A 27,683-nucleotide genomic window follows, 5' to 3' on the forward strand; every position below is an offset into this window, starting at 1 on the left:
AGTGACTTTCTTGATCTCTGCCTATTTTCTTGATTCTACAAATTATCTTGCTCTAACTCATCTCTGTTGCTGACTTCCAATTCATAGGTCCTGTGATTCTTAGGAAATTGTGATGCTAACAGAGCATCAGATCATATCAGCGGTTCATACAGTGTGACTCCAATAACATCACCATCTGAGAATTTTTAAGAAATGCACATTTGGGGGCCCGGCCCCAGACCCACAGAATCAGTCATCTGTGTTTTGAGAAGCAAGTTCTCCAGGTGATTCTGATGCACACAGTATATACATAATTTGAGAACCAATGGGTTAGATAAAAACTAGTTATGAAATTCACAGTTCCAAATGTGAAGTAAATCAAGTAAGTCTAAATTCATTTATTCAGTTCAGTTCAGTCGCTCAGTTGTGTCCAACTCTTTGCTTGTTAGACTTGGTTTATCAACCATGCTTCCCTGATAGCTCATTTGGTAAAGAATCCACTTGCAATGCAGGAGACCCTGATTTGATTCCTGGGTTGGGCAGATCCACTGGAAAAGGGATAGGCTACCCACTCCAGTATTCCTGGGCTTCCCTCGTGGCTCAGCTGGTAAAGAATCCACCTACAATGCAGGAGGCTTGGGTTCGATCCCTGGGTTGGGAAGGTTCCCTGGAGAAGGGAAAGGCTACCCACTCCAGTATTCTGGCCTGGAGAATTCCATGGACTGTGTGATCCACGGGGTCGCAAAGAGTCAGACACGACTGAGTGACTTTCACTTTATCAGCCACATTAATTATCAGGATTACGGCACTGAAGGCATCTCAGTCATTTTATGAAAATCTAAAAAGGTAAAATTTAGGGCATTTTTAGCTACAAATAGCCAATGATATTTAGTTTACCCCTAATTAGAAAAGTTAGGATTTAAATTATTTCTTACTTTTCCAAAGTTATGTATTGTTAGTCATCTCCTAACTATAAAGAACTTCTCTTCAATCTTATGAATAATTATTTAATAAAAAGCATGTTCAGGTGTGCAACATATACTAAAAGATATGCCTCATCAATATAAAGTACGATAGCAGCATATGCTAAGAGGTTTTTATACTGCTAACAAAAACACACACTCTGAGTTATTCTGCATATTCTAGTAGCTGCAGTTGCCTTTCATATAAGACTTCTCTGATTTTAAATTTCTAGTTTTGTAAGAGCCAAGAAAAGTTCATATACAGACATAGTGGCTCTATAATCCATGCTCTGAAAAAATATAGTTATATATGTAATTACTTTCTATTAATATATAAAATAATAAAATAATTAACTTTACAAATCATTATTAAATAAATAATGCTAAAGTATCCTGATATTTCCTAAATCAGGTCACCACACACTAAGAGGGCTAGTTCAACTTCACAATCTATTTTAGTCTTTACTTTCTGAGATTAGTAAGAATTAGGCTATTTAGAGATAAGACCTCAATATTATGGCCCTTTGCTATGTTTTTAAACATGGTTCCTCTGGTGCCAAAAAGAAGCCACACTGTGGGTGAAATGTCTCAAATAAGACAATGAAAATCATTGATATGGAAAGTGCAAAAATCTGAAACACTTTTATAATTTCTTTTTCATTATTACAGGTCTACAGGTCTAAAGAAAGATTTTGAAAAATTCTCCAGAATATGTGAAGGTAACATGCCAAAACTGAGACACCCAAACCCTGGCAAGTCTGTTCATACATTATCTTTTTGGATTTGTTTTGCTACAACAGAAACTTAGTTCTTAGAACATTTATCCAATGTCATTGGACTTGTTTTATTTTGCTTCATAAATAAGGACAAAGTCATTCCTGCAGCAGGACAGCTTAGACTTGGGAAGATGTCACTATAAGAAAAAGCTGAAATTCACTGCCTTTTCTAGGACTCAGTTACAGTGTCAGCATGCCCTAAATGAATTTACGTCAGTACACTTAATAACTGCACAGTTCAGGAGATGCAGCATAAGCTTCATGTACATTTAACACTGGCTCATACCCTCAGTACATTTTTAAATCTTTTTAATAGTCTGCAGCAGCAGACTTTAGGTGCATCCATGAGACACAATTTTAGAGAAAACAGCTGTTCAAATATATGTTTACGATAGGTATGCCTCTACTATATAAACAATGCTATAAGCATTTTTTTCACAAATTTTTATCGATGTATTCAGATGTCAGATTATTGTAATATTTCCCTGAAGATTCCATAGACCAAATAATCTGAGCTGGTTAAAAAGGATGACAAAATGAATGCAACATTTAATATAGTTTTTATTTAATTTGGTAAATGTAGAATGTAATGGTTTCAAGGCAAACTCTGGATGATTCAGTCACAACTCAACAGTTAACATGATTGTGAAGAACAGTCTTATCTTCAGTATCTACCCATCCTTACACAAACACATCTACAGGAATCCATGTACATATATATTAGTTTTCAGTAACAGGATTCTCAACAACTCTGGAACTTAGACTTTATATTCTCACGCACTTCAAAATTATCCATTTGATGCAGGATATATAATCCTAAGATTAAAAACTCATGCAGTGACACTCAGGGTGTTTTTTTTAAAAGTAAATCCAATATTTGATACTTCAATGCTATGTAAAGTGCATTGAAAATCTAAAATAAAACAAGTGCCAATTTTATCAGGAATTAATAACATATTTATTGTCTTGAAACCAAACAGGTCCAAGATGCTTTCCATCTTTCTGAGTCAGCTTTCTATAAAGTCATTTCTCTCAAACTTCCTATGTAACAAAAACCAAGATATTTCATTTCTTCTTTGCAATTAATAAGTGATGGCAAAGGGTTCAAGATAGGTATGTTCTTGATTCAGAGTCAGAAAGTACTTCTTCTTGGGCAGAAGGTTCATAGTCTCCTGTGTTTTCAGCCAGTTCAATATCTAAGTCATCATTACTTTCTGCACTGTAATCAACTTCTTCAAGGAATCGAGGTTCATCTTCATCCAAAACATAAGTGGTGGGGCTGTAGCCAAAGCAGACAGAACACACAAGACTTAGTTAGGTTACAAGGCTTTAAAACAAGATTATTTGACTATACTGGACTAACTTTGATTTCAGTATAATGCAAGCAGTAATTTGGGTTTATTTTTAAAATGTTATCCAAATGAACAAATTAAGACATTTGTAATAGCTGAAAATAATTGCATTGATAATATAGGGCGAAATGCTAACTTTTAATTATCTGACAAGAGTATCAATATATATCCTACAATTAGATAGCTAAAAAAAAAAGAGGACTCTCTCAGTGGGTTACTTCATGGAAGGATTTCATCAATTTGTAGGCTTAGGAGTTTATTTTCATCACTATAAATCAAGTAAAAGATAATTTCAAGAAGCTTTATAAGAAACTGTGGTATCTAATTGGTTCCTCCAGTAATACCCTGAAACCACTTATTCTAAGTCTATAATCATTTGCCATAAGAACAGCCCATATACCCATCCTCTCAGACTCCACTGGTCAAGAATAAAAATAAAAACAAGGGAACATTCCATACCCAGATTAATTACTTTCCCTTGGGACACAGAAGAAGATATTTGCTTAAAAGCGCTAAGTGCTTCTAAATATTTCATTAGGTAGGCTGTTTGGGATTAAGGCAATCCTTCCACTAGGTAACATAGTCTTTCCTCTTCAAAAAAAATCACATATTCTGATTTCTCCCCATTTGGGAGACTTTACACACACACACACACACATACACACACACACACACACACACACACACACACAGTCAAAAAAACATTACAGAAATGTCTCAATATCCCCCCTTTGTGACCAAAACAACCTAAATTTCATATAGATCTATGTTTGTTTATAACCTACCTACTTCCAAAAAAGAATTTTCTATTGCTGATGCAATTAAAAGCTATAAAAGCAGATAATAGAAAGGGAACAATAATATTTTCAAATGAGCAGAGAAGCTGATGTTATTAGGCACCGAAAATGAAAGAATTCCTGCAACTGAATACTAAATTCAGTTCAAATATCTGAAGTTTAAACAGAAAAGACAAGTTAATGGATTATATGGTTCTAATTTTATGAGAAGGCAAACCTCATCTGATGAGAGTATCATTTTTCCTAGAATTGTTTTAATATTGCTCATTAAAGGAAAGAGAAAAATATACTGCAAAATCAACTTGCTCTTGTATAGTAAACTTCCTCTTAAACGTTCAGAGCTTGCACCATGACACAGTAGTACTGATAAATCAGGCTGAGTGGTTTGGAGGATTGTATAAGACTTTACAACACATTTAATGTTCATAAGAACAATTTCATTGTTACACAACTAAAATATCATAACTCTGTTAGGATTTTAGGAAAAAAAGTTGAATTAATTATTTGCCTTTAAAACGACAATTATTCTTTTACTTTCAAAAACCTATGATTCATTCTATTTTGACCATGGTGCTTCAAATTTTCAGGGTGTTTTTCTCTCTGCAATTTTTTTGAAGAGTTTGAGCAGATAGGTGTTAGTGCTTCTCTGGCCCTGGGCTTTTGTTTGCTGGAAGATTTTTCATCACAGTTTTTATTTCAGAGCTTGTGATTGGCCTGTTCATATTTTGTCTTCAGCGCTTGTGATTAGTCTGTTCATATATGTTTTCCTGGTTCAGTCTTGGAAGGTTGTACTTTTCTAAGAATCTGTCCATTTCTTTCAGGCTGTCCATTTTATTGGCATATAGTTGCTTGTAGTAGTCTCTTATGATGTTTTGTATTTCTGTGGTATCAGTTGTAACTTCTTTTTCATTTCTAATGTTATTGACTTTAGTATTCTCTTTTTTTCCTGATGAATCTGGCTAATGGTTTGTCAAGTTTGTTCATCTCCTCAAAGAACCAGCTTTTAGTTTTATTGATCTTTGCTACTGTTTTCATTTCTTTTTCACTTATTTCTGCTGACCTTTAGGATTTATTTCCTTCTATTAATTTTGTGTGTTTTTTGTTCTTTTTCTAGCTGCTTTAGGTATAAGGTTAGGCTGATTATTTGAGGATTTTCTTGTTTCTTGAGGTAGGCTTGTATTATTTTAAACTTCTCACTTAGTACTGCTTTTGCTGAATCCCATAGGCTTTGGGTTGTGTTTTTGTTGTCATCTGTTTCTAGATGTTTTTTCATTTCCTCTTTGACTTCCTTCAGTGACCTCGTGGTTATTTAGAAGCATATTGTTTAGCCTCCATGCATTTTTTTTTTTTTTACAGTTTTCTCCCTGTAATTGACATCTAATTTCATAGCATTGTGTTTTTAAAAAAATGCTTGATATGATTTAAATTTTCTTAAATTTACCAAAGCTCGATTTGTGACCCAAGATGTAATCTTTCCTTAAGAATGTTTTATGTGCTCTAGAGGAAAAACATCTATTTTGCTGCTTCTGAATGGAATATCCTGATGATATCAATTAGGTCCATCTGATCTAATGTGTTATTTAAGGCTTATGTTTCCTTATTAATTTTCTGTTTGGATGATCTGTCCATTGGTGTGACTTAAGTGTTATAGTCCCCCACTATTATCTGTGTTACTGTTGACTTCCCCTTTTATAGCTGTTAGCATTTGCCTTGTATATTGAGGTGCTCCTTTGTTGGGTGCAGATATGTTTATAACTGTTATATCTTCTTCTTGGATTGATTCCTTGATCAACAATTACTGTTCTTCCTACATAACAGTCTTTATTCTAAAGTCTATGTTATCTGGGATGAGTACTGCTACTCCAGCTTTCTTTGGATAACCATTTGCATGGAATATTTTTTTCTAGCTCCTCACCTTCAGTCTGTACTGTTTGCCTAGGTCTGAAGTGGGTCTCCTGTACATAGCATATGTATGGATCTTGCTTTTGTATCCAATCAGCCAGTCTGTGTCTTTTGTTTGGAACATTTAATTCATTTACATTTAAAGTAATTACTGATATTATGATCCTATTACCATTTACTTTATTGTTTTGGGTTTGTCTTTGCAGGTCTTTTCTTTCTCCTGTGTTTCCTGCCCAGAGAAGTTCCCTTAGTACTTGTAAAGCTGGTTTGGAGGGTGCTGAATTCTCTTAACTTTTGCTTGTCTGTAAAGCTTTTGATTTCTCTGTTGAATCTGAATGAGATCCTTGCTGGGTAGAATGATCTTGGTTGTAGGTTTAGTGATTTGCTAGGAAGATTTACAAGATTTAGCACAGAGTTATATTCAAAGCTATTACTTATTACACTGAAGATATACAAAGCAAAATCAACCAAGAGAAAAGGTGCATGGGGCAAAGTCCAGAGGAAACCAAAGCCCAGCAAGAGCCACAGCCAAGAGGTAGAGTAGTCATCAAAGCTTTCAGCAATGTCAAAAGAATGGAGGCAAAAGCTGGAGTTCCAGGCTGCCAAGTTTCCTGGAAGAAAGGAGTTACAGAGATGTGACACCCAACGGTTTTTCTTTAGTGGCATTTGACAAATTCTTAAAATACACAGAGCAAGAAGCTGAAAAGCAAAGCAGAAAGCAGCAAAACAAATACAACAGAAAATAACAGAATTTGGGGCAGTCTTGTGAGAAACCCTGGGCCTACAACTGTGACCTCTGCAAGGGGACACTTATAAAGGGGGCAGGGACAAATGAAGAATTACACGTTTTATAAGTTTTACAAACCTACATCAAATCAGCTCAGTTCCTCACTAAACTGGGGCAATCTGCCCTACACTATAGCCTGTCAGAGGAGAGACTGAATCCTCTTCAAATGAATATGTGCTCTTCCTTTATTCTAACAGCCTTATTTTGAAGTTTCAAATAGACATCTATGTAAGAAGAATAATTTTATTCTTTTTCTTGTTTGTTTTTTTTTTGATGTGTACTGTATTTTTTTTTTAAAAAAGTCTTTATTAAATTTGTTACAACATTGCTTCTGTTTCATGTTTTGTTTTTTGGCGATGAGGCATGTGGAATCTTAGCTCCTCGACCAGATATCAAACCCATACCCCACTGGAAATGCTGCTTAATGGTATGAGGGTCTCCTCTGGGCAGATGATTTAAAAAAAAATGGTATTAGACAGAGGTGATTGGAAATATTGTGAACATACTAAATGCCATTAAACTGTTCATTTTAAAATGGTATATTTTATCCTATGTGAATTTCATCTCAATTATAAAAAATCCAAACACTAATTGATTATAAGATAGTAAATAGGCTTCATTTTAAACATGGCTGTATTTTTAATTACAATAAAACACTGTGTAGAGTTTGGTATTTTTCAACTTTACTTTCCCATAATGTTTTAAAACATACTTAAACTTAAAATCATACACTTATTATCCTGAAATTTAGTCACCATCGCAAATCCTAATGAGAAATATTATTAACTGTTTTAAATAAGTAAGTGTTAAGTGTTAGTCGCTCAGTCGTGCCCAACTCTTTGCGACCCCATGGACTGCAGCCCTCCAGGCTCCTCTGTACATGAGATTTTCCAGGCAAAGATACTGGAGTGGGTTGCCATTTCCTTCTGCAGGGGATCTTCCCAACCTAGGGATCGAACCCTGGTCTCTTGCGCTGCAGGCAGATTCTTTACCAATGGAGCTACAAGGGAAGCCCATTCACTGTTTTACTAGTTCTCAAATCCTTTAAAAAAGGGTCACTAAAAATACTGTTTCATACTGTTAACTTATGAGCAACCTAGATAGCATATTCAAAAGCAGAGACATTACTTTGCCAACAAAGGTCCGTCTAGTCAAGGCTATGGTTTTTCCTGTGGTCATGTATGGATGTGAGAGTTGGACTGTGAAGAAAGCTGAGCACTGAAGAATTGATGTGTTTGAACTGTGGTGTTGGAGAAGACTCTTGAGAGTCCCTTGGACTGCAAGGAGATCCAACCATCCATTCTGAAGGAGATCAGCCCTGGGATTTCTTTGGAAGGAATGATGCTAAAGCTGAGACTCCAGTACTCTGGCCACCTCATGTGAAGAGTTGACTGATTGGAAAAGACTCTGATGCTGGGAGGGATTGGGGGCAGGAGGAGAAGGGGATGACAGAGGATGAGATGGCTGGATGGCATCACTGACTCGATGGACATGAGTTTGAGTGAACTCCGGGAGTTGGTGATGGGACAGGGAGGCCTGGCGTGCTGAGATTCATGGGGTCGCAAAGAGTCACACACGACTGAGCGACTGAACTGAACTGAATTGAAAAATACTGTTTAATAGGTCAGCTAACAGATAAAAACACTTTTGCTGGGGACTGCCCTGGTGGTCCAAAGATTTAAGACACTACACTCCCAATGCAAGCAGCCAAGGTGTGATCCCTGGTTAGGAAGCTACAGCCTGCATGCTGTAACAGCCCACAAATGGCAATGAAGATCCCAAGTGCTGCAACTAAGACCCAGTGCAGCCAAATTAAAAAATTTTTGCTAAGTTCAAAAACACTATGTGGCTGTGTATGGCTGGGCCACTCAAGACGGCTTTACTCCTGCTCTGTGTACATCCCTGCTCAAGGAGTCCTTGCCTCACCCACAGCCTCTTCACATGATTAACCTTCCCTCTTAATCATAGAGCCTAATCAATAACTTGCCCCACTTCCCATCCCTCCACTCCTGGCTAGTGACTATTCTACTTTTTGGATCAGAATGGCTCCAGCTCAGTTTAGTTGCTCAGTCATGTCTGACTCTTTGTGACCCCATGGACTGAAGCATGCCAGGCCTCTCTTGTCCATCACCAACTCCTGGAGTTTACTCAAACTCATGTCCATTGAGACAGTGATGCCATCCAACCATCTCATCTGTCGTCCCCTTCTCCTCCAGCCTTCAATCCTTCCCAGCATTAGGGTCTTTTCTAATGAGTCAGCTCTTTGCATCAGGTGGCCAAAGTATTGGAGTTTCAGCTTCAGCATCAGCCCTTCCAATGAATATTCAGGACTGATTTCCTTTAGGATGGACTGGTTGGATCTCCTTGCAGTCCAAGGGACTCTCAAGAGTCTTCTCCAACACCACAGTTCAAAAGCATCAATTCTTCGGTGCTCAGCTTTCTTTATAGTCCAACTCTCACATCCATACATGACCACAGGAAAAACCATAGCTTTGACTAGATGGACCTTTGTCAGCAAAGTAATGTCTCTGCTTCTTAATATGCTGTCTAGGTTAGTCACAACTCTTCTTCCAAGGAGTAAGCTTCTTTTAATTTCATGGCTGCAGTCACCATCTGCAGTGATTTTGGAGCCCCCCAAAAATAGTCTGTCACTGTTTCCACTGTTTCCCCATCTCTTTGCCATGAAGTGATGGGATGAGATGCCATGATCTTAGTTTTCTGAATGTTGAGGTTTAAGAATGGCTCCACCCACTATTAATAGTTTATCAAAGTGGTGATGAGGAACAGGCCCTCCCTCTCTGGTTTCCCTAGTAACTGACGAGACAACCTGACACCAATTCCCTGTAAAACTGGTAACACCCACCCCCACCACCATAGCAAAAACTGCTCCTTGTCCTACCCACTGTCTGCTCTCCAGGACCTTACATCAGGCATGTTAGAACTCACTATCAAAGAAAACCACTGATCTCTGTAGTTATCTCTGGGTGCTTTATTTGGTCTTACTGCTGGGCAACTATAAGAATTGCAGGCCTGCAGGGTGCAGCCCAACAAGGTTTAAGTTCTTAAATGACTTTCACCTACATCTCCAGCTTTGACCTAAAAGAAACACACCCCCTAGGAAAGATATAAGGCAGACTTAGTGTTGTATGAAATGGAATTTTTATTGTACAGCAAATGCAATTGGGTAAAATTAAAGTGATTTGTGTGTGGTAATTTCCAACAAATGCCCTAACAATATAAAATATAATTAAATTATAATTTCTTTTCATTTCACTGAAAAAAAAGTTGTATAACTTATGATAAACATAGTGGATCTCAAAAGCCACTAGGATGACAGAAAAAAATAACTTTTTAAAAAGGATAAATACATAAAAAAAGAAAACTGAAGAGATAATAGCAAAGATGAGATATCAACAAAATGTTGGAAGATGGAAGAAGATGGATGAAAACAGGAGGCTTGAGTTCTAACTTGCTCCACTTTGCTGAGCATCTACAGAAGGGGAGGCCAAGGAAAAAAGTGCCAATTTGTATTACAAAGCACTAGAAAAGTTCAGGAATTGAAGATAATGGTTATCAGGGGAAACTGAAAATAGAAATGGTAAAAAGGCTTTATAAGAGCAATCAGACCTTTAGATCTCCTTGCTTAGGCCATCCCTAATCCAAATAGAAGGAAGCTGACTTTTCAAAGATGTTTTATCAGAGACACTATTCACTTAAGAGTCAAAAGGCAGAAAGGGGGAAAAGTGAGAAGAGTAAGTAAAAGCCTCCTCTAAATAAGTTCTACTGGGCTCCCACAATGCTGGACTTAAAAGCCTGGGCAATGTTTATCAATTTTTAAAAAATCATTCTCCTGTTTTGGATGGTGAAAATCTGTGTTCTGATTGTGAGAACTTTATATGAATCTGTACATGTATAACACATAAAACTGTACAACAGCAACAAAGGAAAAGGTCAACCTTATTGTATGATAATTATAAAAACAAAATATTAAAAATAAATAAATAAATAAAAGGGAAGATTATTAAAAAAAATCATTCTCCTGAGTCTTTTTTTTTTTGAGAGTTTCTTTCCCTCTAATCTTCCCTTAATTCACTGCAATTAAGAATTGTGTGTGTGTGTGTGTGTGATCTTACAGTTGATTTTTATTTTTAATTAATTTATATTTTAATTGGAGGATAATTATAATATTGTGGTGGTGTTTGCCATACATCAACATGAATTGGCCACAGGTATACATGTGCCCCCCCAAGCTAATCCCCCTTCTCCACCCTATCTCAGAGCACTGGCTTTGGGTACCCTGCTTCACACATCAAACTTTCACAGTCATCTATTTTACATATGGTAATATACATGCTTCAGTGCTACTCTCTCAAATGATCCCACCCTCACCTTCTCCCACTGAGTCCAAAAGTTTGTATTTTACATCTGTGTCTCCTTTGCTGCCTGCATGTAGAATCACTGGTACCGTCTTTCTAAATTCCATATATATGTGTTAATATGCAGTAGCTGTCCTTCTCTTTCTGACTTGCTTCACTCTGTATAGTAGGCTCTAGGTTCATCCATCTCATTAGAACTGACTCAAATGTGTTCCTTTTTATAGCTGAGTGATATTCCATTGTGTATATGTACCACAACTTCTTTATCCATTCATCTGCTGATGAACATCTAGGTTGTTTCCATGCCCTGCTGCTGCTAGCTATTGTAAATACTGCTGCAATGAACACTGGAACATATGTCTCTTTCAATTCTGGTTTCCTACACACTGTTCTCCACAGTGGCTGTACTAGTTTGCATTCCCACCAACAGTGTAAGAGGGTTCCCTTTTCTCCACACCCTCGCCAGCATTTATTGCTTGTAGACTTTTGGATATAGCCATTCTGACCTGTGTGAAATGATACCTCATTGTGGTTTTGATTTGCATTTCTCTAATAGTGAGTGCTGTTAAGCATTTTTTCATGTGTTTATTAGTTATCTGTATGTCTCTTTGAAGAAATGTCTGTTTAGTTCTTTGGCCCACTTTTTGATTGGGTTGTTCATTTTTCTGGTATTGAGCTGCATGAGCTGCTTATATATTTTGGAGATTAATTTGTCAGTTGTTTCATTTGTTATTATTTTCTCCCATTCTGAAGGCTGTCTTTTCACCTTGCTTATAGTTTCCTTCACTGTACAAAGGCTCTTAAATTTAATTAGGTCCCATTTGTTTATTTTTGTTTTTATTTCCATTACTCTAGGAGGTAGGTCATAAAGGATCTTGCTGTGATTTATGTCAGAGAGTGTTCTGCCTACGTTTTCCTCTGAGAGTTTTATAGTTTCTGTTCTTACAGTTAGGTCTTTAATCCATTGTGAGCTTTTATCTTTCAATTTGTTAATTTGGTGTATCATACTGATTGATTTGAAGATATTAAAGAATCCTTGCATCCCTGGAATAAAGCACACTTGATAACAATATATGATCTTTTTAATATGGTGTTGGAGTCTGTCTGCTAGGATTTTGTTGAGGATTTTTGTATCTATGTTCATCATTGATATTGGCCTGTAGTTTTCTTTTTTTGTGGCATCTTTGTCTAGTTTTGGTAGAAGGGTGATGGTGGTGGCCTTGTAGAATGATTTGGGGAGTATCCCTTCCTCTGCAAATTTTTTTGAAGAGTTTTAAGTAGTATAGGTGGTAGCTCTTCTATAAATTTTTGGTAGAATTCACCTGTGAAGCCCTCTGGTCCTGGGCTTTTATGGGTTAGAAGATTTTTTTTATTACAGTTTTTATTTCTGTGCTTGTGATTGGTCTGTTCAAATTTTCTATTTCTTCCTGGTTCAGTTTTGGAAGGTTATACTTTTCTAAGAATTTGTCCATTTCCCCCGAGTTATATATATGGAATTCTACTACATATTAAGTCAGACAGACCTGACAAGATATATAGCACATAATTTACAACAGAAAAAAAAAAAGCATATTCTTCTCAGGCACATATGGAACATTATGCAGGGTAAATCATATCTTAGCCGACAAACAAGTCTTAATTAAGTTAAGAAGACCAAAATCATATTAAGCCCAACCACAACAATACAAAATTCAAAATCAATTGGGAATTCCCTGGCAGTCCAGTGGTTAGGACTCTGCACTCTCAATGCTGAGGGCCTGGGTTCAATTGCTGGTTTTGGAAATAAGATCCTACAAGTTGTATGGTGTTGCCAGAAAAGAAAAGTAGAAATCAATTAGGAAAACTGGAAAACTCACAAATATGTGGAGATTACACATGTTCCTGAACAACCAATGAGTAAAAGAGAAATAAAAAAATATCTTGTGAGAAGTGAAAATGGAAATACAACATACCAAAACTGACGACATGCAGCAACATCATTTCTAAGAGGGAAGTTTATAACAATAAAGGTCTACATGAAGAAAAAAGAAATCTCAAATAAACAACCCAATTTTACATCTCAAGGAACTAGAAAAATAAGAATAAATAAGCCTAGAGTTAGCAGAAGGTAGAAAATAACAAAAATCAGACAGACATAAATAAAATGGAGACTAAGAAGATAAAAAGATCCATGAAATCTAGAGTTAATTTTTTTTAGAAAAGAATAAACTGTTAAGACTTCCTAAAAAAAATGGAGTAATTATAAATGAAAGAGACATCACAAAAGATACATAAAAAAATACAGAGACTCATAAGAGATTACTATGAACAATTATACACCAACAAATTGGACAACCAAGAACAAATGGAAAAAATTCCTAGAAAGATACAACCTACCAAGAATGAATCATGAAGAAATAAATAGAAAATCTGAACAGAGCAATTATGAGTGAAGAGACTGCATCAATACTCAAAAACCTCCCAAGAAAGAAAATCCCAGGAGCAGATGGTTTCAATGAATTCTACCAACCATTTAAGGAATAAATAATAGCAATTATTTTCAAACTCTTCCCAAATTAAAAGAGGAGGGAACAATTCCAAATTCATTTTATAAGGTTAGCATTATCCTAAATATCAAAGTCAGAGAAAGAACTTAAAAAAAAGAAAAAAACTATAGGTTAATATCCCTGATGAACTTAGAAGTGAAAGTCCTCAATAAAATGTATTAGGAAATCAAATTCAACAATACATTAAAAGACTCACATATAAATCTTGATCACCTTGCATCCTTGATCACCTTGCACTCTTGTTCAACATATGCAAATTAATTAATGTGATTTACCACATTAACAAAACAAAGGCTAAAAATCATATAATCATCTCAACAGATGCAGAAAAGCATTTGACAAAATTCATCATCCATTCATTCAACTCTCAATGTACCAGGTAAAGAGAAAATGCACTCTTGCATAATAAAAGTTAATACAACAAGCCCACAGCTAACCATGAAATACTAAAAGCTTTTCTTCTAAGATAAGGAACAAAGAAAGGATGCCCACTCTCACCATAGTGCTGGCTTAAGCAATTAGACAAGAAAAGAAATAAAAGTCACCCAAATAAGAAAGGAAAAAGTAAATTTTCTCTATTTGCAATAGACAAGACATCATATAGCATCCATAAAAATACCGCCAGCTGCATTTCTATACACTAACAATGAAACATCAGGAACAGAAATCAAGAAAACAATTTCACTTACTATAGCATCAAAAACAAGTTAGCAATAAATTAGCCAAGAAAGTGGAAGATCTGTACACTAAAAACCATTAAGACACTGTACTCTTATGTTCAAAGCAGTATTATTCATATAGTCAAAGTATGAAAACTATCTGATCATTGACAGATGAATGAATAAGGAAAATGCAGACAGATATTATGAAAAGCTATGACAAACCTAGGCAGCATATTAAAAAGCAGAGATAATACTTTGCCAACAAAGGTCTGTCTAATCAAAGCTGTGGTTTTACCAGTAGTCATGTATGGATATGAGAGTTGGACCATAAAGAAAGGTGACCACCGAAGAAATGTTGCTTTCGAACTGTGGTGTTGGAGAAGACTCTTGACAGTCCCTTGGACTCGTCCATCCTAAAGGAAATCAGTCCTGAATATTCACTGGAAGGACTGATGCTGAAGCTGAAGATCCAATACTTGGCTACCTGATGTAAAGAACTGACTCCCTGATGCTGGAAAAGACTGAAGTCAGGAGAAGAAGGGGACAACAGAGGATGAGATGGTTGGTTGGCATCACCGACTCAATGGACGTGAGTTTGAGCAAGCTATGGGAGCTGGTCGTGGACAGGGAAGCCTGGCATACTGCAGTCCATTAGGTCTCAAAGACTTGGACATGACTGAGCAACTGAACTGAACTGATACAATGGAATATTATTCAGCCTTTAAAAAAAAGGAAATCTTTTCATTTGCTACAACATGGATGAAACTGGAGGGCATTACACTAAGTGAAATAAGCCAAACAAAGAGAAATACTGCTTGGTGTTATTTACATGTGAAATGTAAAAAAAAAAAAAAAAAAATTGAAACAACTCATAGAAACAGAGTGGCAAAGTGGTTGCCAATGGGTAGGAGGCAGGCAGAGGAGGCAATAGGGGGAGGTAAAAATAATACAGACTTTCAGTTGTTGAGATAAATAAGGTCTGAGGAAGTAATGAATAACATGGTGACTATACTACATAATGCTGCATTGTGTAATTGAAATTTGCTATGAGAGCAGAACTGAAAAATATTTCCCAACACACATACACAAAAGTAAATGTGTGATGTGATGTATGGACACGTTAATAACTGAATGGGGAAATCCTTTCACAGTGTATACATATATATACCAAATCATCACATTATATACTTTAAATATCTTACAATTTTATTTGTGAATTTTACCTCCGTAAGGAGGTAACACCAACAATGAAACATTAGGAACAGAAATCAAAAGTACATAAAATAAATGAAAAGGAAGCTTCTAAACATCAATGAGAACAACTTTATGCATGTTTATTGAATAAATAAATATATTTGTAATTATTTCCATTATTGTTTACCAAGTGTTTTGAAGTGTAGAGAATGCAGGTAATCACTATCTCAGTTATCACATTATATAAAAATAGAGTTCTAATTAATGTTTTACTACACTTAAAACTGCTAAGTTGATACATACAACAGAGCCTGGCAATAAATTAACAAATCTGATGTCAATGTCTACCAACAAAAATCATGAAGATTCTATAAAATGGGACTATTTCTAACTATATGTACCAACCTATAAAATGCTAAACTCCAGTATTATGATTAAGAAATATGACATCAAATTATATCTGAGCCTGTATCTGATCTAAATTTACATACATTGAATTTTAGGAGCAAAAGATTACCTACTTAGAAAAATACTTGTCACATGTAGTTAAATTTTCAGAGTGATACTAAATTAGCTGTTTCTAGCAGATGTTACCAGAAGATATTGGAAAGCCATTTGATGTGTATAGATTATCAACAAAATAAAATTTCTTTTGAAGTATGAATTTTGGCTCCAAGCGTTCTTAATTTATATATTATCTGATATATGCTTACTTTTGAGTTAAAAGTAAATCATTAAGAGTACTAAAATAGCATTTCAAATATAAAGGTAATTTACTAAAATTTTATTCAAATACCAATGTTAAAAGAATCAAGAATATTATCACATTTTGGAACATACATTAGATGTGCAAACTTATTTATATAAATTATAAAAATGCTTGACTGTCAAAATCTCTGTGCCTTTCCTCTTACTTAACTATGAAGTCTAACAGTATACTACCATATAACAAAAGAATAACACAAATGTGTCTTACCTAGTTACTTTGCAGCTTGATTCAATCAAGTCATTCTCAAAGTCAAGCAAGCTGGAAGGTAGATTATATTCCAGTGGGGATGTCAGTCTTTTCAAACGCAATAGACCAACACAAAATTTTGCTCCCATCTCTTCCAATTCTCGAGTGCCAATCTGTAAACCCTAGAAGTAAAGCAATAATAAACATGTAACTAGGACATTTGCTATCCTCTGACTATATCTCATTAAAATTACATAAAAGGAATTTGAAGCTATATTAATAAAATAAAAGCTTGTTACTTTGATGAACCTATAACTCATAAGCACAGTGTCTTAACAATATAAGATTATTTTAAGTCAAAAAAGAAACCATCTTAAAATAAGAATTTCTGAAATGTCTATTCTCATTTACTGTGTGCAAAATATTTTCACCAACACACTGAGAAGGGGGGAAAAAGCAGATAACTATCTTGAAGGTAAGTTATTCTTGGAGTTCATATGTAAAAGTATATTTTTACAAGATCTTGCTAGTACTTGTAATCTACTACTCAGATGCTGACATCAAAATAGTGTTACAATCAAGGCTCCAATCTGTTTACTTGAATATTAGTTTATACATACTTTTTCTACATGATAAATAGAAACCAGTGAGTAAAAAACAAACAAAAGAAAGGTGACTATGTTAAAAAAAAAAAGAAATCTAAGCCAATGAGGTAGAAATAAACTCTTATGTTTCATGTCAGTTAAGAATGCCCATTTCAAATTTGATCTAATAAAACAAAAATAAAATTTTACCACAACACTTTTTAAACTAATAGTTTCCCAATAAACAATATAAGGTTCAGCAAAAGTTAAACATTACCACGTAAGGGATAAAAATTAACTACTGTAAATCAAGATACTATTTATCATTTACTTTTCAGATAAAAATGAAACTCTAAAGTAAATAAAATCCTTATACCAACAAAGGCTGCAGGTGTACATTAAGAGTGAACTTGACTTTCAATGACCATCTAAAACCATACAGCAACTGAAGAGATAAATCATAAAAACTGTTATTTACTCTATGAAGCACATGCCTTTAAAATAATGACTGACTGATTGTTTAAATAGTCTGGCCACCTCCAAATACTCTAGGAAATGTAACCTAACTAACTTTATTAGAAAATGCATTTGCCTTCTTAATCTAAGAGGTTTAGAAAGGCTATGCCTATTCCTGAGTTAGCTCATCAAAAATGAAGAATATTTGAAACCTAAAATTCAGAAATATAAGAACATTCTTGAGGGTGAAAAGATTTGTTTCTTAAAATATTATTAGACTCACACAACTTATTAGCTAACATTAACAAGTTTGAAAAGTATACATTATGTGGTGGGAGGGGAGGGTGGGGATATATAGGAATTCTGTATTTTACACTCAATTTTTCTGTGAACCTAAAGTTGCTCTTTAAAAAGTTTGCTAGCTAAAAAAGTTTAGAAGAAGTATGTGTTCTGATAAAAGGATTGAATTTCATACATAAAAGCTTATTTTTAGTAGTAAGACATACTTCTCTCTTTAAGAGTTTTATTAAATCAATGTAACTCTACCAGTGTAAATCACATAAAGTATATCAATATACATCATATAAAACAGAAATGACTATTCATTGCATGCCCAGTCACTCAGTCATATCAGACTCTTTGCAACCCCATGGACTGCAGCCCACCAGGCTCCTCTGTTCATGCGATTTTTTTTCATGCAAGAATACTGGAGTGTTGCAATTTCCTTCTCTAGGGGATCTTCCTGACCTAGGAATCGAACTCATGTCTCCTGTGTCTCCTACATTGGCAGGCAGATTTTTACCACTGAGCCACCTGGGAAGTCAACTATTTATTATGTAACCATTTTATTTTTAAAAGTTAAAATTAATAATTTTTATAAAACTCATCTAACATTTTATGTTTCAAAATACATTTTAGATATTTTATGTGGTTTTTTCAATGACCAAATACATTTATCAAAGCAAAAGCAGAACATTTAAAATAACCCAATGAAAGTCTGTAAGTAGAATACAAATCTAATAAGCAAATACTGCTGTTATTATGCCATAGATGATTTCAAGGGGCATTTAAGTTTCAGCCTCCCTGACATCCTCTCTCCCTACCCCCAGAGACTAGCTTCACAGATACTGATGCTTTTAGTTTCCTTTTCCAACCTGACTACATAAAGTATCTCTTTAAGAAAAAGTAATTTACAGTCTGTTTCCCTAAATCACAAAGTACCAGATTTTTTTTTTCCTATGGTCATTTACAAAAAGTGACTGTCAAGCTTTTCCCATCCCACACACATACAGTCCACTAAAGCAATAACCATGAGGCACAATTTGCGGGCTGCAGTACTCAAGCCCCTCTCTCACCACAACCATGACTCTGGGAGTCTAGAAGTCACCACTTTACAGTATTTGGAGAGATTTGAAAAGATAGCACATTCTGAAAGAATAGTATTCTGAGGTCAACCTAAAGTCATTAGGGAAAAGTCACTCTCCACAAAGTACTAGAATTTCACCAAGTCCTACCCATCCAGAGCCCCAAAGTTTGAACATCAGTTGTAAAATTTATACCCTTTTTTGTTGTTGTTTCTGGTTTGTTACAGAATGGAAAAGTCACAAAGCTCTCCACTTAAAGATTCTGGCACCAACCATAATATTTAATATATACTAAATATATATTTAATACTTTATATACAACATTAAATATTTAATATATAACATGTTTAATACTAACCACCTGGAAGATTTTTAAACTCCTTCTAAACCTAAAGCTATAATTGCTTTTATGTGAGATACATGAAAATCACCATGAGATTCTTTCCTCTTGTACCACATCAAAAAAAACAAGACACAACCAAACAGCGTAACAGTTGTTTTACCTAAGGTCTATTTATTTCCTATGACGTGCTCAATCTTTTAAAAATTCAAAGTCACCTAACATTTGTTGTGTTAGTCACTCAGTCGTGTCCGACTCTGTGTGACCTCATGGACTGTAGCCCGCCAGCCTCCTCATTCCATGGAATTCTCCAGGCACAAATACTGGAGTAGGTTGCCATTCCCTTCTCCAGGGGATCTTCCTGACCCAGGGACCAAACCTGAGTCTCCTGCACTACAGGTGTATCTTTACCCTCTGAGCCACCAAGGAAGTTACTCTTAAATTTACTCTTAAATTTCAAAAGTAAAGTCTGAACTCTCTTCCAATAAAAGCCTATGGCAGCACAGAAGAGTCTTAGTAAAGAAAAAAATATTAGTGAAGGGATATAATTGAAAGGGGTTCTCTGGTGGCTCAGATGATAAAGAATCTGCCTGCAATGTAGGAGACCCAGGTCTGATCCCTGGATTGGGAAGATCCCCTGGAGAAGAGAATGGCAACCCACTCCATTATTACTGCCTGGAGAATTTCATGGACAGAGAAGCCTGGCTGGCTATAGTCCATGGGGTAGCAAAGAGTCGAACACAACTGAACAACTAACAAACACTTCATGCATTTATAAGTCACACATGCACAAAATCTAAATATAAAAAAAAACTTTATAAATAAATGTGTCTATTTCTAGGCTAATGTGTCTATTTCTAAATGCATAAAAATATACTTACATTCAATAAATTTAAATGATAGAACTTTTTATCAGTAATGTACTACCTTCAGAGTTCATTATAAATCATAATCACTAATCACTATTTAAATGTGTACTACAGTGTACTTTCTTAAAAATTATGACTATAAATAGACTCAACTAAAACTTCATAAGAACCCAAGCAACCTATTAGTTCAGAGAATTAAAAGACAGAGACTGTTCTTAAGACTGCACATGATTCAATTCCATTATTGTGAATTATATATAACTCAGTGTAACAAACATATCATTTAATATATATCTGAAAACTACTAGAGTATATATGAAAGGACAGTCTTGAAATATTTCTATGGCTAGAGATCCTGAGATGTTTTACCTTATATTTTCCCTGGTCACAGCCGCACAAAGTACTCTCCATGGTATAGCTTCTTTGTACTCCTATCTCTCTCCAAACTACAACACGAGCTGTAGATTCTTTAGATTTTTCCACTACGAAGCTACAGCTGCTCATGCAAAATGCTGGGGCAATATGGCTTAGAATCTTAGGCAAAGTCTGCAAAGATAAAAATAATAAAATATTTCAAGAGCTTTCTTTTTAGTCATTAATTTTTTAAAATTTCTTTAAAAAATTTTTTATGAAAGCATAGTCATTACAGCAGTCATGTGGATCTTCTTCGTATACCCCCTGCTATCCAAAACATCAAAATAATCCTTTTACTAAGTCAGATTTTTCTGCTTTCCCAAACAGTAGTCAGAAAACAGAATGAAAAAGTAATATTCATAGTAATAACCAATAAGCGAAACAAAACTATGTAAGAAAACCACGTTTTAAAATATTAAGAAAAACATTTAAAATGAATATGTCATGAAGATGTTTTTTCACTTTAGTCATGAAGATGTTTTGACTAAGAGATTTAACACTGTAAATGTTAATCATCCCTAAATTAATCAATAAAGCTAAGATAATCACAATCTAAATGTCCACATTTTTGCAACTTAAAATTATTCTCCAATTTACCTGAAAATGAAACATAGAATTCCCTGGAGAATTCTGAATCAAAGGCTATGACTAGAGAACGAATCCAACAGATAAATATACATCTAACAGAAGTTAAATGGTGATACTAGTGTAGGAATAGCACATCTTTAGAGAGAGAGTTCAGAATTAAAGGGATTTGTAAAAGTTAGTACTCTTAGTACTATTATTAGTTAGGAAGATTGATCATTCACAAAATGCTGACACAGCTGCTCAGCCACTGAAGAAAACTAGCTAAAGTCACTTTCTATCAAATTAAACTCTAATGAGATTGAGAATTTAAATTTTAAATTAGTAAGTTAAATTTTTAAATGAAAGTAAAAGCTCTAAAGTAAATATGGAACTCTACTTTAAAAATCTTAGAATGAGAAAAATCTTTTTAAGCCTCAAAAGAAGAAACCACTTTTTAAAAAATCAACAAATATGACAGAAGTTTTAAACTACTACACATTATAAAAAAAATGTAATATAATACACATGAAGAGTATTTTCAAAACAGTAACTAGGTGACTTATACAAAGCAAAGAGAGAATATGAAAAAGGCCATTTTTTAAAACTAGAGATCATAATTGGATCAAACAAAGGATCAAAAATAGGGATCAAACATAAGAAAAGATACTTGATGTCATATATTTATAATTACAGATACACAAACTAAAACCATCAGATATTTTTTCACCTGGCAAAGGTGACAGTAAGATGTTTATAGAAACGGCACTATCATTCATTGGGGAGTACTGATTTGTACAATCTTTATGAGAGACAATTTGGCAATACTAATGAAGTGGCCAACAAGGGAAAGTGAATAAATACATTATGCAAAATCCATATAATAATAACAAAAATACACAATGAAAATCTTGTGTAATTGTCAAAAAGAGACAGAGACAGATATAAAGATGAAAAAATGAGCATCAAACATTATGTAAAAAAAAAGCTGCTGTGGAGTGTGAAAAAAATACTAAAACACCATATACTATGTTTACACACACCTATGAATGAATGTGCTTACAGGCAAGTCTCACAATACACATTGTGAAAGTGATTAATTAGTGATTGAGAGAAGATAACTTTTACTTACTACTTTATATTTGTGGAGTGTTTCTATTTTTAACATGACTCTACTCATTTATTTTGGAAAGGAGATGAAGAGAGAGGATACCCAAAAGAAAAAGTGCTTTGATGTTCTGCTAAGGGTAGTGGTATGTTACTGAAACCTGTTTTGGAAAATAATCTGGGGTGCTGATTTAGGCATAAATAGGGTAGGAGAGACACTGGGACAGAATGAAAAGCAGACAAGGTGCAAAACAAAGATCTCACTTCAATCCCAGGCATACCTCAAAACACACTCACACATGGGAAACAAGGTATGTGACAGACGGCTTTATAGAATCAGCAGAAGAAAGAGGTACTGTGTAATAAATGGCGCTGACACAACTGGTCACATGTGGGGAAACAAAAATTATATCCCTCCATCTCATACAAAAATACATTCCAGACAGAATAAAAACCTAAGTGTGAAAAGCACTTGTAGAGGACAAGTGTTCAGTTTTTCACTGCTGAGTATGATATTAGCATGGGTTTGTCATAAACAGCCTTTATTATGTTGAGATATGTTCTCTCTATGCCAGCTTTGATGAGAATCTTTAACATGAATGGATGAACTTTGTCAAACGCTTTTTTCTGCATCATTGAGATGATCATGTGATTTTTATCCTTCCTTTTGTTAATGTGGTCTATTACAAAGATTGATTTGTGGATTCTGAATCCCTCTTACAATCTTAGAATAAATCCCACTTGATCATGGTGTATGATTCTTTTCATATATTCTTGGATTCAGTTTGCTAATATTTTTTTTTGAGGATTTTTGCATCTACATTAATCAGAGATACTGGCCTATAATCTTTTCTGCAGTGTCTTTGGATTTCAGTATCAGGGTAATGTTGGTTGGCCTCATAGGATGCATTTAGGTGTTCTCTCCTCTTCAGTTTTTTGAAATAGTTTGAGAAAGGTATGTATTACCTCTACTATGTATGTCTGGTAGAATTCCCCTATGAAGTCATCAAGACCTGGACTTCTGTTTGCTAGATGCTTTTTGATTACTGATTTTACTACTGGTGATCAATCTGTTCAGCTTATTTATTTCTTCCTGATTCAGTTCTGGAAGACTGTGTATTTCTAGGAATTTATCCATTTCTCTAGGTCTTCCAATTTTGTTGGCATAAAACTGTTCATAGTTTTCTCTTATGATTTTTTTGTATGTCTATGACATTGGTTGACATTTCTCCTCTTTATTTTGTTTATTGGGACCTCTTCTTAAGGAGTCTGGCTGTTTTTTTTAACAACAAAAAAAATTAACTCTTGGCTTCACTGACATTTTCTATTTGAAGGAGATGTGGCAGGGTCTCAATTTTATTTCTGCTCTTTCCATTTCCTTTCTTTTGCTGACTTTGACCTTTCTTCTTTTTGTAATTAATGTGGATAGCAGGTTAGGATGTTTATTTGGGATTTTTCATGTAAAGGATCAAGATCAAACTATAAAAATCTATTGCTTTTCTATACATTAAAAAACTATCGTATAGTTCAGGAATCCAAAGGTAATTACATTCTAGATCTTATTTAAAAAATCTAGAAATAAACTGAGACCTATACTCTTGACAATCAGAACACTGATGAAGGCAACTGAAGATGATACAAAAAAATGGAAAGACATCCCTGTTCATGAATTGGAAGAAGTAATATTGCTGAACTATCCATACTACTCAAAGCAGTCTACAGATTTAATGCAATCATTATCAAAATACCCAGAATACATAGGGTATTTGTCACAGAAGTGCAACAAATAATCCTAAAATTTATATGGAACCTCAAAGACTGTAGAAGCAATCTTGAGGGGGAAAAAACACTGAGGGTATCACTGACTTCCTGACTTCAGACTATACTACAAAGCTACAGTAATCAAAACAGGATAGTACTGGCACAAACAAACAGACACACAGATCAGCAGAACAGAAGAGAGAGCCCAGAAATAAACCAGTAACATATGGCCAATTAATCTATGAGAAAGGAATCAAAAATATACAATAGGGAAAAGACAGTCTCTTCAAAAACTGGTGCTGGAAAAACTGGTTAGCTACATGTAAAAGAGTGAAATTAAAACATTTCCTCCCATCATACGTAAAAATAAACTAAAAATGAATCAAAGACCTAAATTTAAGATCGCATACAATAAAACTCACAAAGATAGGCTGATTCTGACAGGCACTTTGCTCTCTATTTAGTTTACCAGGCTGATTAACCTCCTAGAAGTTAAGTGCTAATTCCAATTTTCTAAAAACATGAAAAAAGAAAACCGTAAGAAAAATCCAGCTTCCTTATTTCTCTTATGTGAGATATTAGTAGTTTATCTGCTGACTACAAAGATAATAGGATGATCATTGTCAAGAATTTAGTGTCTTCCTTCTCTATCCCTTTTTGAACATGGCCACTGGAACTATCACATGACTCTTCTAGTTATCTTTTTAAAAAAGTTGGTCAACAAGAGGAAGAGACTGCAAATCAAAGTGCTTAAATTTTCAATATTGTTGGAAAAAATGACTCAAAGCATCTGCCCTATAATTAGTGACTTAGGAGAAGGCAATGGCAACCCACTCCAGTACTCTTGCCTGGAAAATCCCATGGATGGAGGAGCCTGGTGGGCTGCAGTCCATGGGGTTGCTAAGAGTCTGACACAACTGAGCGACTTCACTTTCACTTTTCACTTTCATGACTTGGAGAAGAAAATGGTAACCCACTCCAGTGTTCTTGCCTGGAGAATCCCAGGGACGAGGGAGCCTGGCTGGCTGCCGTCTATGGGGTTGCACAGTGTCAGACATGACTGAAGTGATTTAGCAGCAGCAGCAGCAGTTGAGAGTATTAGGAGTTCTTTGTTTTACTGTTAATAAATAACTTTAAACTTTAATTTAGCAAAGAGGAAGTGAAGTTATTTCCTAGCCTTTTAATTTTGTTTAGTGCTCTATAAGCTTACTACTACTACTGTCCCCTCATGGAGAGGAGTTATCTTGCTGAAATTTGAACAATAAAAGTATAAAATAAACAGTACAGAAGTTAAATACAGGAGATATTATGAGGCAAAAGCAGTAAAACTCTGCACACAGAAATACATGCCACAGTCTTGTGTAGTTATGAAAGGCAAATTACAGATTTGGTACCATGACTATAGTTTTACTCCAGCTCTTTGCCTCTAATAAATAAATAGATTCTGTTATTGATTTGTATATCAGTTTTCTATTGCTTAGACCTTTTGAGCTAGAATCCTGGAGAAGGGAAAGGCTACCCACTCCAGTATTCTGGCCTGGAGAATTCCACAGTCTCTATAGTCCATAGGGTTGCAAAGAGTCGGACACGACTGAGTGACTTTCCCTTACCTTCACAATAAAACCCACAGCAGAAAACATAGGAAGAACACTTTCACATAAGTAGTAGCAATATTTTTTTTAATCTGTCTCTTCAGGTAAAGAAAACAAAAGCAAAGATAAATAACTAGAACCTAATTAAATTTAAAAGGTTTTACACAGTAAAGGAAATGACTGACAAAATGAAAACACAACCTATGTAATGGGAGAAAATATCTGCAAATGACTGAGGAGGTTAATATCCAAAATATATAAATAGTTCATACAATTAAATATTAAAGAATAAACAACCCAATTAAAAAGCGGGTAGAAAAACCGAATGGACAGAAAATGGGTATTTTTCCAGTGAAGACATACAGATGGCCAACAGGCACATGAAAAGAGGCTCAACATCACTAATTTGTAGAGAAATGCAAATCAAACCCCATGAGCTATCACTTCATCTGGATTATAATGGCCATCATCAAAAATTCTACAAATAGTAAATGCTGGAGAGGGTATGGAGAAAATGGAACCCTCCTACACTGTTGATGGGAATGTAAACTGATTGAGCCGCTAAAGAGAGCAGTGAAAAAACAAAAATAAAGCTACCATATGATCCAGCAATCCTATTCCTGGGCATATACCCAGAAAACATGAAAACTAATTCAAAAAGACACACACATCCCAATGTTTATAGCTGCACAATTTATAATAGCCAAGACATGGAAGTAATCTAAGTGTGCATCAGCAGATGAATGGATAAAGAAGATGTGGTACACATATACAATGGAAAATTGTTCAGCCACAAATAATGAAATTTTGCCATTTGCAACAACATGGCTGGATCTGGAGAATACTATGTTTAGTGAAATAAGTCAGACAGAGAAAGACAAATACTGTATATTATGATTTATATGTGGAACCCCCCCAAAATAAAACAAATGGCTATATATAACAAAACAGAAACAGACTCATAGATATAAAGAAGCTAGCTGTTACCAGTAGTGAGAGGGATGAGGGTAGTGGCAAGATTAGGATAATGGATTAAGAGATACATACTACTGTGTATACAATAAACAAATAAACAATACAAGGATATACTGTACAGAACAGAGAATACAGTCAACATTTTATAATGACTTTAAATGGAGCATCATCTATAAAAATACTAAATAACCACATAATGCATCCAAAACTAATATAATATTGTAAATCAAGTATACTTTAATTATAAAACATGAAAAGCAAAAACTGTTAGAAGAAACATTTCAATAGAAAAATCTGAAACAGAATAGCAACATGGCAACATTTACTGACTCTAAGTAATTTCTATGTTTTGTGTTCTGTAGTTTCATGTATGTTTGAAATTCAAAACTTCCTGCCTATTATTATAAACTATAATAAACTATAATAATTTATAATAATTACCCTGTATCCCACATCTTCCACAACATCACATGACGCTGCATTCTCATTTGTATGCCACACCGTCTCTTTGATGCTGCAGCCATACATAAATACATTCTTTTTTCGGGAGTGACCATGATAATCACAATAAACCTTGAAAAGACAATATATTTTAAAAATTAAAATCCTGCAAATTCATGCATTGCCAAGTAAAGCTAGTTAGTATGAAGCCAATAACAGGTCTGAGTTCCTCGGTCATTTTACTGTAAATAAGCCACCATTTAGTAAGTAGAATTCCTAAAAGTAATAGTACATATCTACCTTTGGAAAGGATTTATGATTAATACTAGAATGGCTAAATCCTTTGCAGGCATGTCCTACATCAAGCCATCAGTTCCACTCTTTCTTTTGTATCTACTATCCATCATCTAAAAAATAATAAATATAATTTTAGGTCAAATGTACAGCTACATTCATCATTGCCCCAAGGGTTGTTAAAATACTTACCTAACATAAGAGAACATAAAAATGCTCTCATGAAAAACACTTTTTTTAAAGGGGTAGAGGGTATGGTTTGTAAGAACATCATTTTAAAAATGGAAAATGGTCAGACTTGCATGTCAATTTTGCCACTCTGCAAAATATTCCATCTTTCCCAAAGAAAGATTAAGGCTTAACATGATGGAAACATTCAAAACAAAAGTTGCTGAAAACAGAAGAAATACATAGGCACAGGGTCTCCTACCATGCCTATACTACCTTTCCCATGTGATACTTAAGACCTGCCAGCTTTAGAACTGGCTAAAGAGTTCAAACGGAGAAGGCAATGGCAACCCACTCCAGTGTTCTTGCCTTGAGAATCCCAGGGACAGGGGAGCCTGGTGGGTTGCCGTCTATGGGGTCACACAGAGTCGGACACAACTGAAGCGACTTAGCAGCAGCAGCAGCA

General features: G+C 34.9%; 1 protein-coding gene across 1 annotated transcript in view; it reads right to left on the bottom strand.

Moving 5' to 3' along the window:
• Positions 1-2,658: 2,658 nt before the first annotated feature.
• Positions 2,659-27,683, bottom strand: part of AGTPBP1 (ATP/GTP binding carboxypeptidase 1) — a 191,434-nt gene continuing 166,409 nt past the window's right edge. The window contains 4 exon segments of the mRNA XM_068974119.1: positions 2,659-2,996; positions 16,310-16,470; positions 20,271-20,447; positions 26,756-26,887. Coding sequence (XP_068830220.1) covers positions 2,822-2,996; positions 16,310-16,470; positions 20,271-20,447; positions 26,756-26,887 — 645 coding nt within the window. The 3' untranslated portion in view covers positions 2,659-2,821.

This window comes from Capricornis sumatraensis, chromosome 6, assembly GCF_032405125.1.
Source record: "Capricornis sumatraensis isolate serow.1 chromosome 6, serow.2, whole genome shotgun sequence".
NCBI classification, from domain to species: Eukaryota; Metazoa; Chordata; class Mammalia; order Artiodactyla; family Bovidae; genus Capricornis; species Capricornis sumatraensis.